The following is a 13,378-nucleotide window of genomic DNA, read 5'->3' on the forward strand; positions in this document are numbered from 1 at the left end:
GCCAGTTCTCCATAAAAACCCCAAAGGCTTCATCAGTAAATGATGCCCCAGGTGTTTGTCCAGCTTGAAAACTCATAGGCGGCCAGGTGCGGTGGCTCACGCCTGTAATCCCAGCACTTTGGGAGGTCAAAACTCCAGCTACTCAGGAGGCTGAGGCAGGAGAATCACTTGGACCCCGGAGGCAGAGGTTGCAGTGAGCTGAGATCACACCATTGCACTCCAGCCTGGGCAGCAAGAGTGAAAACTCCATCAGAAAGAAAGAAAAGAAAGAAGAGAGAAAGAGAAAAAAGAGAGAAAGAAAGAGAGAAAAAGAAAGGAAGGAAGGAAGGAAGGAAGGAAGGAAGGAAGGAAGGAAGGAAGGAAGGAAGGAAGGAAGGAAGGAAGGAAGGAAGAAAGAAAGAAAGAAAGAAAGAAAGAAAGAAAGAAAGAAAGAAAGAAAGAAAGAAAGAAAGAAAGAAAGAAAGAAAGAAAGAAAGAAAGAAAGAAAGGAAAGAAAGAAAGAAAAGAAAAGAAAAGAAAGAAAGACAGAGAGAGAGAGAGAAAGAGAGAGAGAGAGGGGGGGGAAGGAAGGAAGGAAGGAGGGAGGGAGGGAGGGAGGGAGGGAGGGAAGGAGGGAAGGGAGGGAGGGAGGGAGGGAAAGAAAGAAAACAAATGAAAACTCATATGCATCCTTCTAGAATTAAATATTACTTTCTCCTAGAAGCTGTCCCCTATTTCCCCAGGTAAAATCAGTTACTTCCTCCTCCATGCCCCATAGCATCCTACTCAATCTTCTATCATGGCACTTACAATGGAACTTCATTTATCTCTCTACGGGCTGTCCTGCTATATCCCAGCACCTCTAGGTCACTGTTGTCGTTATAGTCACCTTCTTCATCATGTCAGCCTTGTCTTTGTCATTATCATCTGCCAAGCATTGAGCTTTTTCTATATGTCTGTCATGGAGGTATTTTTCTTTCTTTATATCTCTATCAACCATCCTAAAGATATTATTAAGCCCATTTTATAGAAGAGGAAACTGGGACTCAAGGAGGTCAAGTGGGCTTACCATGTTGCTGTAATTATTTTGTTTTCAGGTCCATCCTTAGCATATAAGACTCAAGAAGGGCAAAGTGTCTCTTATTATCATCTTTGTAGCTCTCTTACCTAGAAGGTTCCTAGAATTAAGAATGTACTTAAATAATCAGTAAATAATCAGTTAAACAATCAGGCACTGCCCTAAGTGCTAGGATATAATGAGGAATTATTATAGTTGGGATCCATCTTCTAGGAGAGTGTACCATCTAGCAGAAGAGATAATGTCTCCAGAGGTAATTCTGGTGGATAGGGTTGTGATAGAGGTATCGATGGGGTGTGCTGGAAGTGCTCAACACAGCTGGGGAGAGGTCACACCAGAGTGACAAGGCGAGGGTGGGAAAGCATTTCCGGCAGGACAAACAGCCTGAGGAAGGCATAACAGCCTAAAAAAAAGAAGCAGTTTAGCGCTGCTGGAATTTTCAGTGGACAGCAAAAAGAAGACAGAGCAGGATTCTCCTGTGTACGCTTTCTCATGTGGATAAAAGGAGTCAGTGAGGGTTTTAACACAGGTGCCAGAATTTTAAAGCACACTCAGGAGAGTGTATGAAAAACAGATTTCAAGGTAGAACATAAGGGCAGAAAGACCAGGTAGACGCTGTGCAACAATCCAGGCAGAGGGTGGTAGGATTCTGAAGGTCTGCAGCAAACTTGTTGAACATATAATCTATTTGCCATGGAAATATATTTAGAAACACACGTGGATTAACGAGTGCATAGTCTTTCTTTAGAAGACTTTCCTCAATGTGAGTCACAGCTGTGGTGCGGTGTGAGCACTGCAAAACTGTGATGTAGTCACAGCACGTCTTTGGTTTCCTGCATCTCTCCTCTCTGGAATGTTCTTCCCTTACTTCACTTTGGTTCCTGGCTCATCTCCAAGATCCTTGTGAAAGTCATCTTCCTCATCACCTTGTCAATTTCAGCCAGCTGTCAACTCCTCTGTACTGCACAGTTGTGGCCTGCTATAGCCAGAGCTTATGGACTCACAAGAGCTGAGTGTTAAACTTTCAGGAATTTCACAAGAGGGTTAGCATCATCTTATCAGTTTGAAATTGGTCAAGATTGGCATGTTAACCATGGAAATTGGCAAATGCTACAGATTAGGGCTTCCCCCTCCCCCAGAGAGTTGGTTGTTAAACATTTATCAGCATACCACTAATAGTACATTTTTAACTCTACTTCTCTCTTATGAAACTATTGTACAAAATCTCTGTGACTTTCATTGTTTATATATTATTTCATAGTTTCTATATTTATTTTCGTTGTTTATATACTTCATTGTTTGCGATTTATTTAATTCAATTACTACTTATTGTACAACTATTAATTGAGCACCTACTATGGACCTACCCTGTGCTGGATTCTGGAGTTCACAACAGTGAACAAATACACACATAGCCCTTACCCTCACTTTTTTCTCAAATGTTATAGGGAAGCAGATATTAATCAAATAATCACACAGATCAGGGTGAAATTATACTATGATCACTGCTATGGAGAAGAGGTACGTGGTTCCATGAGAGTATATATAATGGAGACACAGTGAGGGAGCAGAGAAAGAGACAGGCAATCAAGGAAGCCTTTCCGAAGGAAGTGGCAACTGAGCAGAGCTCTCAGCTAGGAAGGAGCAGGGCAGGGTTGGGGGGTGGGGGGGAGCATTCTAAGTAGATCAATAATGCTGAATCTTTACTGTCCTGCAGGCTGAATTCAGTAGCTTATTCTGATTCAGTCATGCAGTGGAGCCCTAGAGTCCACATTTATTATATTAAATATATTAAATATATTAAGCACTCCAAGTGATTCTGATATGCATGGTTTCTTGATCACACTTTGAGAAATACTGAGACAAAGAGCATACAAAGATATCTAGTGTTGACAGATGCATTTAATTTATTAGGCATCCATTTCTTGAGGAGCTACTAGATGTCAGATACCACACTAGGAATGCTTTCTTGTCCCTATTCTACCCTGGGCATCCTTTTCTCCGTCTGTTCAATGAAGGGATTGGACTGTATGATCAAAATACTCAATGGCTCTAAAACCCTGAGGATGTCTTTTCCCCCTCTCTGTAGATGCATTTGCCAGAAAGGTTACGTGGGTGATGGCTTAACGTGTTATGGAAACATTATGGAGCGACTCAGAGAATTAAATACTGAACCCAGAGGAAAATGGCAAGGAAGGCTGACCTCTTTCATCTCACTCCTAGGTACGCAGCTATGGGTTCAGATTTCCACACAAAAGTCCTCTTTCAGGAAAGGGCATCTGCAAGACACAATGATTCAGAAAGGGACAGGCGAGCCTTGTCTGTTAGAATCAGCCTTTTTGGAGGGGTCATGCAGATGAGACGGAAAGGGTAGGCAGTTGTTTCCAAGAAGACAAGCAAAGGGATAGTGCCAAGAGATCTAGCAATGCAAGAATTAGTAGGCAGAGAGCTGAGGACAGGGTCTGGGGGTCACCATAGACCAACAGAGCTGCAGTAACAGTAAGACCAGGACAGCTACTGGTGTGAGGATACAAACTGTCCCCCTTGCCCTTGACCTTCTAGATCCTGCAGGTATGAACAAAGCTTGGCAGGTAAAACTGGGAATAGAGAGGGTGTCTGAGACCCCAGGGCGGCATCCTTGTTCCTCAGTGGAGGGGCTGTTTGAATTTTGGAATAGTCTTGGTTGTATGCAACCATTTAGCACCCTTGGTCCCCCAGTCACTAATTGCCTACAGGGACACAGTCACCTCCAGCCCCCCAGGCAAGGTGAGAGCCTGAAACAGCCTCATGTATTTGCAAATGCCTTCTACGGGCCATTACTCTAGAGAATGAAATATTATAACTGATCACAGCATTGGACGCAATTTCCAATAAAATACGAATCTGGCCGCTCTGCAAAAAGTAAAACACAGGCTTGGCCAATCAACAGAAACTTTAAAGTATCAGCTTTTACATTGGAATTTACCAGTTGCCAAAAATGATCTCCTGGCAAGAACATAGATAAACAAGTGTCATCGATGGGTCAATGCTGTGTTCTCTGCCTAAATCTTAAGGTTAAATATCCCATTTAATGTCTCCTGCATAAACATCCCGTTTTTCCCAAGGCATCCCATAGGGCGTCAAGTATTACTGGCACCCCTTGAGCTCAGGGGCAATCTGCTGGGTTCCTCACAGCCTTACTCTAAGAACTCTTAGAATACCAAATGGGAGCAGACAGGGGTGAGGTAGTGTTTTTTGCAGACCAGGCCCTCCAGCATTTCCCTAGACAGAGTCCTGTTGACTTTTCACCTTCTCCATGACAAAGTCCTTGTACACTGCCTCTGGGTGTGAGAACACAGAGCCTGTCCTGTCATCCCAGCTTCCCCAGGTGATGGAAACAGGATTACCTACATACTTTGCTGGGCCCACTGGAAAGTGAAAATGCAGGATTCTTTGTTCAAAATTTATTAAGCATTTCAACACGGCAACAGCAGAGCATTAAACCAACCACTGGGGCTCTTCTGAGCTGGCCCTGGATGAAAACAAGGGCTGCATCTTTGCTCACCGAGACAGTGACAGTTCAGAAAGTCAAGCACAGGGTCAGGGACCGTGGAGTTGTGGTAGGATTTTGTCATGCCTGAACTGCTCAGCCAGGGTATCTTTGAAGCTGAGGCCGTCTACAGGAAAACACTCCTGGCATTACATGGAATGTTTTGAGGCCATGGCTTTAGGTTGCCTCACATTCTTAAGAGAGATTCCCAGTTGACACAGGGCCTGCATATACCCATTAGAATAGAGAAGGGCATAAATGGACCAGTCGTGACCCAAGACCTGTTGCCTGATTTTACTCCTCATGTACCACTGACTGATTTGGTGTTTTCTTTCTTTTTGTTATTTCAACTCCTAAGACAAAGCTTATGCCTGGCCACTGAGTAAGCTGGGGCCCTTTACGGTGCTGTTACCTACAGATAAGGGACTGAAAGGATTCAATGTGAGTATTTAAAATGACCCTACACCAAGGGGCTAATATGAAAAGCCTTAGTAGGGAGTACCTTCTTTAACTTAAAGTGGAAGCCCCCGTTAAAATTAAACCTACTGATGATAAGGATGGTGATTTTTTGATAAACTTCTTTTAGTGATATATAACATCCTTACGGAAAGTATACAAATTGTAAGCGTACAACTCAATGAATTTTCCCAGTGTGAACGCACTTGTGTAAACAGCAAGTCCATTGCCAGGAACCTAGAAGGCCCCCTGGTCCCCCTTTCTCATCATTACCCTCTACAGGTAACCACTGAGTGTTCTTAACATATAGCCAGGTGATAGAGAAGATTTGCATAATGTAAAACTGCTCACTTCCCACAGAAAGAATTAAACTCATGTATTAGCTAGATATGTGGGTTTTTAAAATCATTATAAATGGTACAAGCGATAGGGAAAAAATAAGAAAATGTTAGTCTTCAATGTGAGCAGCTGTTGTTTGAGATGATGTTATCCAGAGGGAATGAAACTTGCAGTGCCTGGTGGAGGCATCCTATCGAGATGGCATCACTAAAATAGTTACATTTGGTTTCCTGTAAATAATGGACATATTGATTTGTATACAATTTTATTATCTTCACTGGCCTCCATTTTAGTCATTGTGTAGGAACTGGTATCCTATATATCTTTCTCTCTCCCACCTTTACTATCTAACATGTGTTTTTATTTTTCCTGATCTTGAATTTTTTTTTTTTTTTTTTTTTTTTTTTGAGATGGAGCCTCGCTCTGTCTTCCAAGCTGGAGTGCAGTGGCGCGATCTTGGCTCGCTGCAACCTGTGCATTCCGGGTCCAGGTGATTCTCCTGCTTCAGCCTCCCAAGTAGCTGGGACTACAAGCACGTGCTACCATGCCCAGCTAATTTTTGTATTTTTAGTAGAGAAGGGGTTTCACCATGTTGACCAGGATGATCTTGATCACCTCACCTCATGATCTGCCTGCCTTAGCCTCCCAAAGTGCTGGGATTACAGGCGTGAGCCACCGCGCCTGGCCCTGATCTTGATTTTTATTGTGTGTTCTTGTCATCTGTCTTAAATGCTCTGTGAAACAGATCAGCTAGAAATAAATAAACATATAAGTAAATAGATTAACAAATACACATAAAATGATGGAAGCCAATAAAAGATTGAAATCTGGGAAGTGGAAAAAGTAAAAATGAAAAAATAAAATTGGGTTATCTTAATCCAAGATATTTTGTGATAATATTTTTTGTTGCAGTGAATCAAAACGCAGTAAGCTCCCGGCTCTCTAACCCTCATATACCACCACGATTAACGTGTCTGATATTCATGTTTCTATTGTTCACCTTCCGAGATGTCCTCAAACCTCTCCTGTTGGAAAGAACCAGCAAACATTCTATGCCTCTAGGCTAGGCACTTTGCACGTGGTCTCTCATTTAACACATAGTTTACACAGAGTTAATATAAGTATCTGTTGATTGTTGACTACATAGTAATGATAAAATGTAGATTTGGTCCCATGGATTTCAAAAATCTTAACTTTTCTAATCAAAAGTACCATCAGCTTACTCACTTTACCTACTCTTTCCATGAAACTTCATATTTTATTCCCATCTGCTTCCTGTGTTCAAGATAGATTCCTTGTTCCTTGTTCCTCCTGGGGCCATTGCAACGCTGTGCTTTCCCCATGTCAGTTTCAGTGCTGGAGCAATCTCCTCTGGTTTGAGAGTAGACTGTGCATTGCCTCCAACTCTCCAGATTTCTACTCCCTGGAAGGCCTGGCCCGGGCTGATTGCACTGATAGTAATGTATAGCACGTATAATTGTCAGTGCTTTCATACAGTTGTATTTGCAAAAGCCCAAACCCAAGTTAGGGTGCCCTGGCTTTAATGTCTTTGATACTAAGTAAGGCACAGCACGTGTTACAAAACTCGCTCCCTTGTTTATATAATAGTCATACTGGCTCTTTTGTCTTAGGTAAATGAGCTTTTGGTGGATAATAAAGCTGCTCAATACTTTGTGAAACTCCACATAATTGCTGGTCAGATGAACATCGAACATATGAATAACACAGACACATTCTACACCTTGACTGGAAAGTCGGGGGAGATCTTCAACAGTGATAAGGTAAGGGTTCCTCTGATCTTCACTCCCAGAACTAACTGTCTACCAAGCCAATGCCCATAGCCTTCTCTCTCTTTTTGTTTGGGGTTTGTGAAAAATTACAAGGAACTTCTTTCCTTATGTATCGTTTGTCAAACACCTTCTTATAAAGGAAGAAACAGCAACACCAGGAAATGTCATAGAGGAAGGGTGGAGTATTATGCAAAGGGGGTTATAAAGTGTTTGACTTTGGTCTGGTCTGATTTAGTTTTCAAGGCAACTGTCATTCAACTGCCAGCAGGAAGGAGAAACTTTGCTATAAACCTGTTTCCTAAAAGCATCAGCACAAAGCCAGATCAGCATTCCTCTTACAGAAGGAAATAGATTGTGTTTGTTTTAGATTGCTGGAGTTGATCCATCTTCTCCCACCTAATATTCATCACTCCTAATGCCATTAGTTCTGTTTGTTTTTTATATAAACCCATCCTCCCCCACCCCACCCTCATTTCTTAACTCTTTCTGTGATTTTATTGAGCTGGGGAACAGGTGATTAGTCAACAAAATGTGCATGTGTATAGGCATAGGACCTATACTATTAAATTTCACTAACCATCAGTAGTTAATAGATCCTTGAGTGCTTGTTCTAAACAAAGTATGGGGATAAATCTTTATTTGTGTTATATAAGGCTCACAATAACCCTGTGAAGGAGGGACTATCATAATCCCTGTTGCTCCAGTGAGAAAGAAGAGAGGCTACACAGTAAGTGCCAGAGCCAGGATTCAAATGTGGCTCCGAAGCCCACATTCTTAACCAATCTGCTGTAGTGCATGTGTGAAGATGGATGATGGATGGATGGATGGATGGATGGATGGATGGATGGATGGATGAATACATGGATAGGTCACTGGATGGATGGATGGATGGATGGATGGATGGATGGATGGATGGATGGATGGATGGATGGATAAATGGATATATGGATAGGTCACTGAATGGATGGATGGGTAGATACATGGATAGGTCACAAGATGGGTAGATGGATGGATGCATGGATGCATGGATGGATGGATGGAGAGATACATGGAGGATTGATTCATGGATGGATGGACGAATGGATGGATGGATGAATGGCTGGTTGGAGAAATGGATGGAGGATGCATGGATGCATGGATACATGGATGAATGACAGATATGAAGATGTGGCTTGCTTTCTTACAAGGATATGCATGTATTTACCTGTTCATTCATTCAACCAATATTCACTAAGTCTGTCACTTATTAGGAGTCATATGGGAGGAAGAAGGAATTAGCTTCAGTTATTTATTCCACAAATACTTTTATTGTGTGCCTTCTCTGTGCAAGACACTAAGGCGGGTGATGAATTTATAGTAAATTAAATAGTTTTCCTCATGAAGCTTGCAGTCTGCTGGAGAAGAGCTTGATAATACCTTACCCAGGTTTAACATGTATAGTTGTCAGTGATTTCATACATTATATCATTTGATCTTAATGAAAACCCTGTGAGGTTAACCAAGCAGATACCTTCATCCCCACTTTAGATTAAGTGACTTAACCAAAATCACATTGCCAATAAATATCAAAGCCCAAGGACTCAAGACTTCTGACTCTACTCCTGTGCTTGCTCCTTCCAGGACACCGTATTAATCTTATTTTATCTTTCTTTGGTGTTTTAGGACAATCAAATAAAGCTTAAACTCTATGGAGGCAAAAAGAAGGTAAAAATTATAGAGGGGGACATCATTGCTTCCAATGGGCTTCTGCACATCCTTGACAGAACCATGGACAAGCTAGAACCCACATTTGAGAGCAATAATGAGGTGAGTATTCAGATAAAAGTCACATCAGCCCAGGTCCATCTTCCTTTGTTCCCTGGAGAGTCACATCCAGAGCGTGCCAGCACTCTGTGCTTGTGCTTCATTTGTGCTAGAATCTCAAGCAGAGAGAAGAAGAGGTGGTTTGTCTGTTTCCAACAGAATTCTGGGAATCTCTGCAGAAAGAAAGCAAGACATACAGTTACATGTGTGGGAAAGATCTGGACTTTTTTTTACCTCTTTTATTACTGCATCAGGCAACTCATTCCATGACCAATTGTCATGAAAATGTGTCCCTCTTAATTTATAGAGGGCAGTTGTTGCTGCAATAAAACTTACTGCTTCTGACCTAGATGATGAGGGCCAAAGGATACTTCAGAACGTGCAGATCTGACCTACTGTTTCAATGACAGCAAACATTTCTATAATGCATTGTGGTTGACCAGGTTCATTCATATAAATCCATACTGACACATAAACTCTGTCATCAGTCTTTAAATGTTAGGGTTTGTATTTCCTAAATCACATTAATTTATTTCCTGATTTTTAAGCAAAATGTCTCTTTTTAGCAAACCATAATGACAATGCTACAACCAAGATACAGCAAGTTCAGGTCTTTGTTAGAGGTATGCACCTTTCATAATTTTCTGAAAAATATTTATGTCAAGACTTTTGTAAAATTAGCAGGGGTGTCAATTATAAATTTCTGGGGAATTATGTTAAATGTTTGTCCAAGGTAGGCTGCAGATACAAAATTTCATTTCCCAAATGCAGGAAACCAACGTGGGACATGCTTTAGATGAGGATGGAGTTGGTGGACCATACACCATTTTTGTTCCAAGTAATGAAGCATTGAATAACATGAAGGATGGCACTCTCGATTACCTCCTTTCTCCAGAGGTACCGTATTCTGCTTGCTCTGATGGCATCGTGCCAGGAGCACTGCCTCAGTCTGTGTCCAAACAGGTTTTTTCTAAATTACAGATAGTAAATAAGTTGCACATATATCACCACCTCCCCTCCAACAACCAAGGCAGGCATCACTAATCAATTACAACATTCTGGAACTAAGCCTAGATGTGGCTTCAGTCTCTTCGATAGAATTTCAAGTAGCTATGATCAATTAGACTTGATACCCAGGCCTAAATGGTTGGTTTGATTTGCCCTGACTCTTCTAATATTGCTCACTAGTAAAACCAACACTTTAAGTTCCCTATAACTCTAAAACCACCTAGAGAATGAAGCCTAAACTAGGCCATTCAGGGCCAGGCCTAGGCTAAACTTTAAAAAGAACACATGTTATTTTTAGATGCTTTAGCCATTCCTTCCTATTGCTTTCATCTTTCTCCACCATGGGCTTTCAGTTCTCTCACAATCCCCTCTAAAAGGGAGATTATTGACTCCTTCATATCAGGGATGTCAATGACTGAAACCATTTAAACTGTTTATTTTCCCAGAAATAATAGGCTTAACTTGAAGAGGATAGTCTACTGTGAAAGTTTGTTCATTAGAATGTCAAAAAGTAGAATTACATGAAAAGTCACATGCTTTCTTCCAGTGCCCTGAACTATACCACCATCTTGCAATGGGAAGAGATGACCTATGACTTCATAAAGATCAGGATTGATTTTATAGAATGTGGAGAGAAGAAGGAAAGGATGTCCCAATCTTTTAGGGTAGTGATTCCCAAAGTGTAGAGTAGTCAGAAATTATCCATGGAGCTTGCTAACTAGGCAGATTCCAAAGGCCTACCTCAAGCATTCTGGTTTAGTGGTGCTGGGATGAGGCCCAGAAATAGACACGCTGGTAACCACCAACTTTCCAATTCAGATAGCCCCAGCCCACACTGTTTTGGGAGTGCTGAAAGTTGTTGCCTGTTAGGTTTAGGAATTCACATAGATATATATCCCTTTTTAGAATGCTTTCAGGTATCTATAAGGATATTTTGCTGTCAAAAAACTTAGGAATTTTTTTAAACTTCACAAGGAGATAAACCGAAAAGTGATCTCTTACATTTGCAAGCAGATGTTCAACATATGGAAAGATTAGTTATAAGTTTCCATAGAAAAAGCCAGATTTCCCAGGGGTCTTCCAAAATAGAATGATATTTCAAAATATGATTCACACTTAAATTTTATAAAACCTAGCTATTGCAGAAAACTACTAGACCTCTCTTTAGAATTCACATTCATACTTAAAGTGAGCTTAAAAAAAAAAAAAAAAAGTAATATTGTTCCCTAAGAAGTTATTAAAATCCTGAGATTATATGGCCTCCCTGAGTACATAGCTTCTAATTTTATATACATTTTAAAAATAATAATAATAAAGGAGTTCTATGACACCCTTAAAATTAAAACAAAACCTTGTAACTAGAATAGGAAAAAATCAACCACATTGCTTTTCTGTCAGGCACCTTTGTTCCGAACATTCTTCCCTTTCTCTTCCCTTGTAACTCCTTCCAGTGGTATCTGAAAATGACTCATTTAAGCCCTCAAGAGTAGATTGTGTACATCTCTTCTGAGCTCTGTTCAATGAGACTACATTTATAGCTTGAAATAAGCCTTTGGTAAGAATACTTATACCACAAATATGGCTAATGCATACCACTGCTCCTGGCTCTTAATCTTGTTTCTCTCCAAGACGTATCTTTCTGCCTGCAAAGAACATGAAACTTCGGGTGTCTTTGTTCTGAGTTAAAAACTGCTTTTCCATTTCAATTTCTAGGTGACAAGTACAATCATTTCTGCCCCTTTCTCAGGTACAGATAGATTAATTTTTCTCAACCTATAGGAAGCTCCTTCTGTCTCCATCCTTCTTAACAGCTTTATCTTCGGGGAAGAGTGCAGGAAATTCCCCGATGAAGTGGAAAATAAACAGTCCGCATTAGAAGAAGGGCTTCTCATTCTGACTTTGGAATGCCGTGTTTCCTTCCCAGTGTGTCTTTCTACTTTGCTCTGAGGCAAAATTTCAGTCTGGAAACCTCGCATCCCTGCAGAGACACAGCTTCTGATTACAAGCCCCAGTTTATGGTTTCATCACTGAACCAGACAGAAATAAAAGCAAAGAGAGCAAGACACCTGCCCTTGCCAATTCAAAGACACCTGCAAGTAAAGTGGGGAATGGGAGGTGAATTTACAGAGTTCAAGGTCAAATTATCTCTTTCTGCCTCTGGCACCAAAGAACTTGAGTTTGGTTTTGTTTTTACCTAAAACAGCAGGGAGGAAGTGAGTGCCCTCATAGAAGAAAGAATATATTGCACCAAAAGGCTCTTCAACAACAGCACCTGGAAACATGTCCTGTTCGAGCCACACTGGAGTCAATTCTAACTGGGCAATGGCTCCAATAGATCCCAGCCAGATAAGACACAGGCACACACAGTAACGGGAGTGATGCGGATCAATTCCTTTGTCCCTCTCATTCTTCTGTTTCTTGTCAAAAGGATTCAACAATTAATTCCTGAGGCTTTGAAAGGGGATTATCTCGTTGCTAAATGCTTTCCTATAGAAGCATCAGAGGACTGGAAGGAATCCGTACCAGTCCCCTTATTTTGCAGGTGAAACTGAGACTCAGGGGTTAAGTGACTTGCAGAAGGTTATACACAAGCAGAACCAGGACTAGATTCATGTTCCTGAGAGCCAGCTCAGTGCTCCTCCCAGGAACCCTACCCATGCCCTTTAATTTACTGTCACAAACGTTTATGGAAAACTTACTGTATGCCCCACACTGTACTGGCTGGGGACATGGTGATGGGTGGTTAACAAGCCAGACAGACCTAGCCCCTGCCTTCCAGGAGTTTGCAGTCCAGTTTGGTGGATGCAGTCAAGTTTGGGGGATGTTTCCCAACAGTCCCCACTTTGTCTCACTCCTTCTACCACTGAGCATCAGAGCATGTAATAACATTGCTTCTGCCTGTAAGTCTCCACTTCTGAATACCATGCAATAACTGTAGACGTAAGTTGAAGATGTAAGTTGAGACATAGAGGCTAGGTGACTTGCTCAAGGTCATATAGTAACAGAACCAGGGCTGCAGAAAGCATCACTTCCAGGGCTGGCTAACTGATGGTCAATTTCAACATTCTTATTGAGAACCCTGACCTTCACATAATGCTATTGGCTAATAGATATGGTGGCCACATAACTTATCATCCATGCTAGGTCACTTCTGAAAGTGAATGGAGCTGCCAGGACAATGGGCATAGACCAGGGTTGTACCAGACAAGCCAGGACAGGTGGTCCCCCTACTAACAGGTAACTCCCTTGGCACATTGACCAAGGTCAAATGCAGAGAGGAGGCTTGGTGAACTCAGGTTCAGCAGCGCTTTCTTTCAGCCTGGGACTTCACCCCATTGTAACCTGTTCTTACAACATTCAAACTCTTGGCAGTTATTAGGATCTCGATTTGTGATC

General features: G+C 41.5%; 1 protein-coding gene across 2 annotated transcripts in view; it reads left to right on the plus strand.

The window, feature by feature from the left end:
- Window positions 1-13,378, plus strand: part of STAB2 (stabilin 2) — a 174,751-nt gene that overhangs the window by 49,635 nt on the left and 111,738 nt on the right. For both annotated transcript variants that reach the window (XM_010357279.2, XM_030939845.1), the window contains exons 10-15: window positions 3,147-3,280; window positions 4,945-5,027; window positions 7,013-7,162; window positions 8,834-8,977; window positions 9,541-9,597; window positions 9,746-9,871. In XM_010357279.2, coding sequence (XP_010355581.2) covers window positions 3,147-3,280; window positions 4,945-5,027; window positions 7,013-7,162; window positions 8,834-8,977; window positions 9,541-9,597; window positions 9,746-9,871 — 694 coding nt within the window. The remainder of the gene's footprint in view (window positions 1-3,146; window positions 3,281-4,944; window positions 5,028-7,012; window positions 7,163-8,833; window positions 8,978-9,540; window positions 9,598-9,745; window positions 9,872-13,378) is intronic.

Source organism: Rhinopithecus roxellana, chromosome 10 (assembly GCF_007565055.1).
Source record: "Rhinopithecus roxellana isolate Shanxi Qingling chromosome 10, ASM756505v1, whole genome shotgun sequence".
In the NCBI taxonomy this organism is placed as follows: Eukaryota; Metazoa; Chordata; class Mammalia; order Primates; family Cercopithecidae; genus Rhinopithecus; species Rhinopithecus roxellana.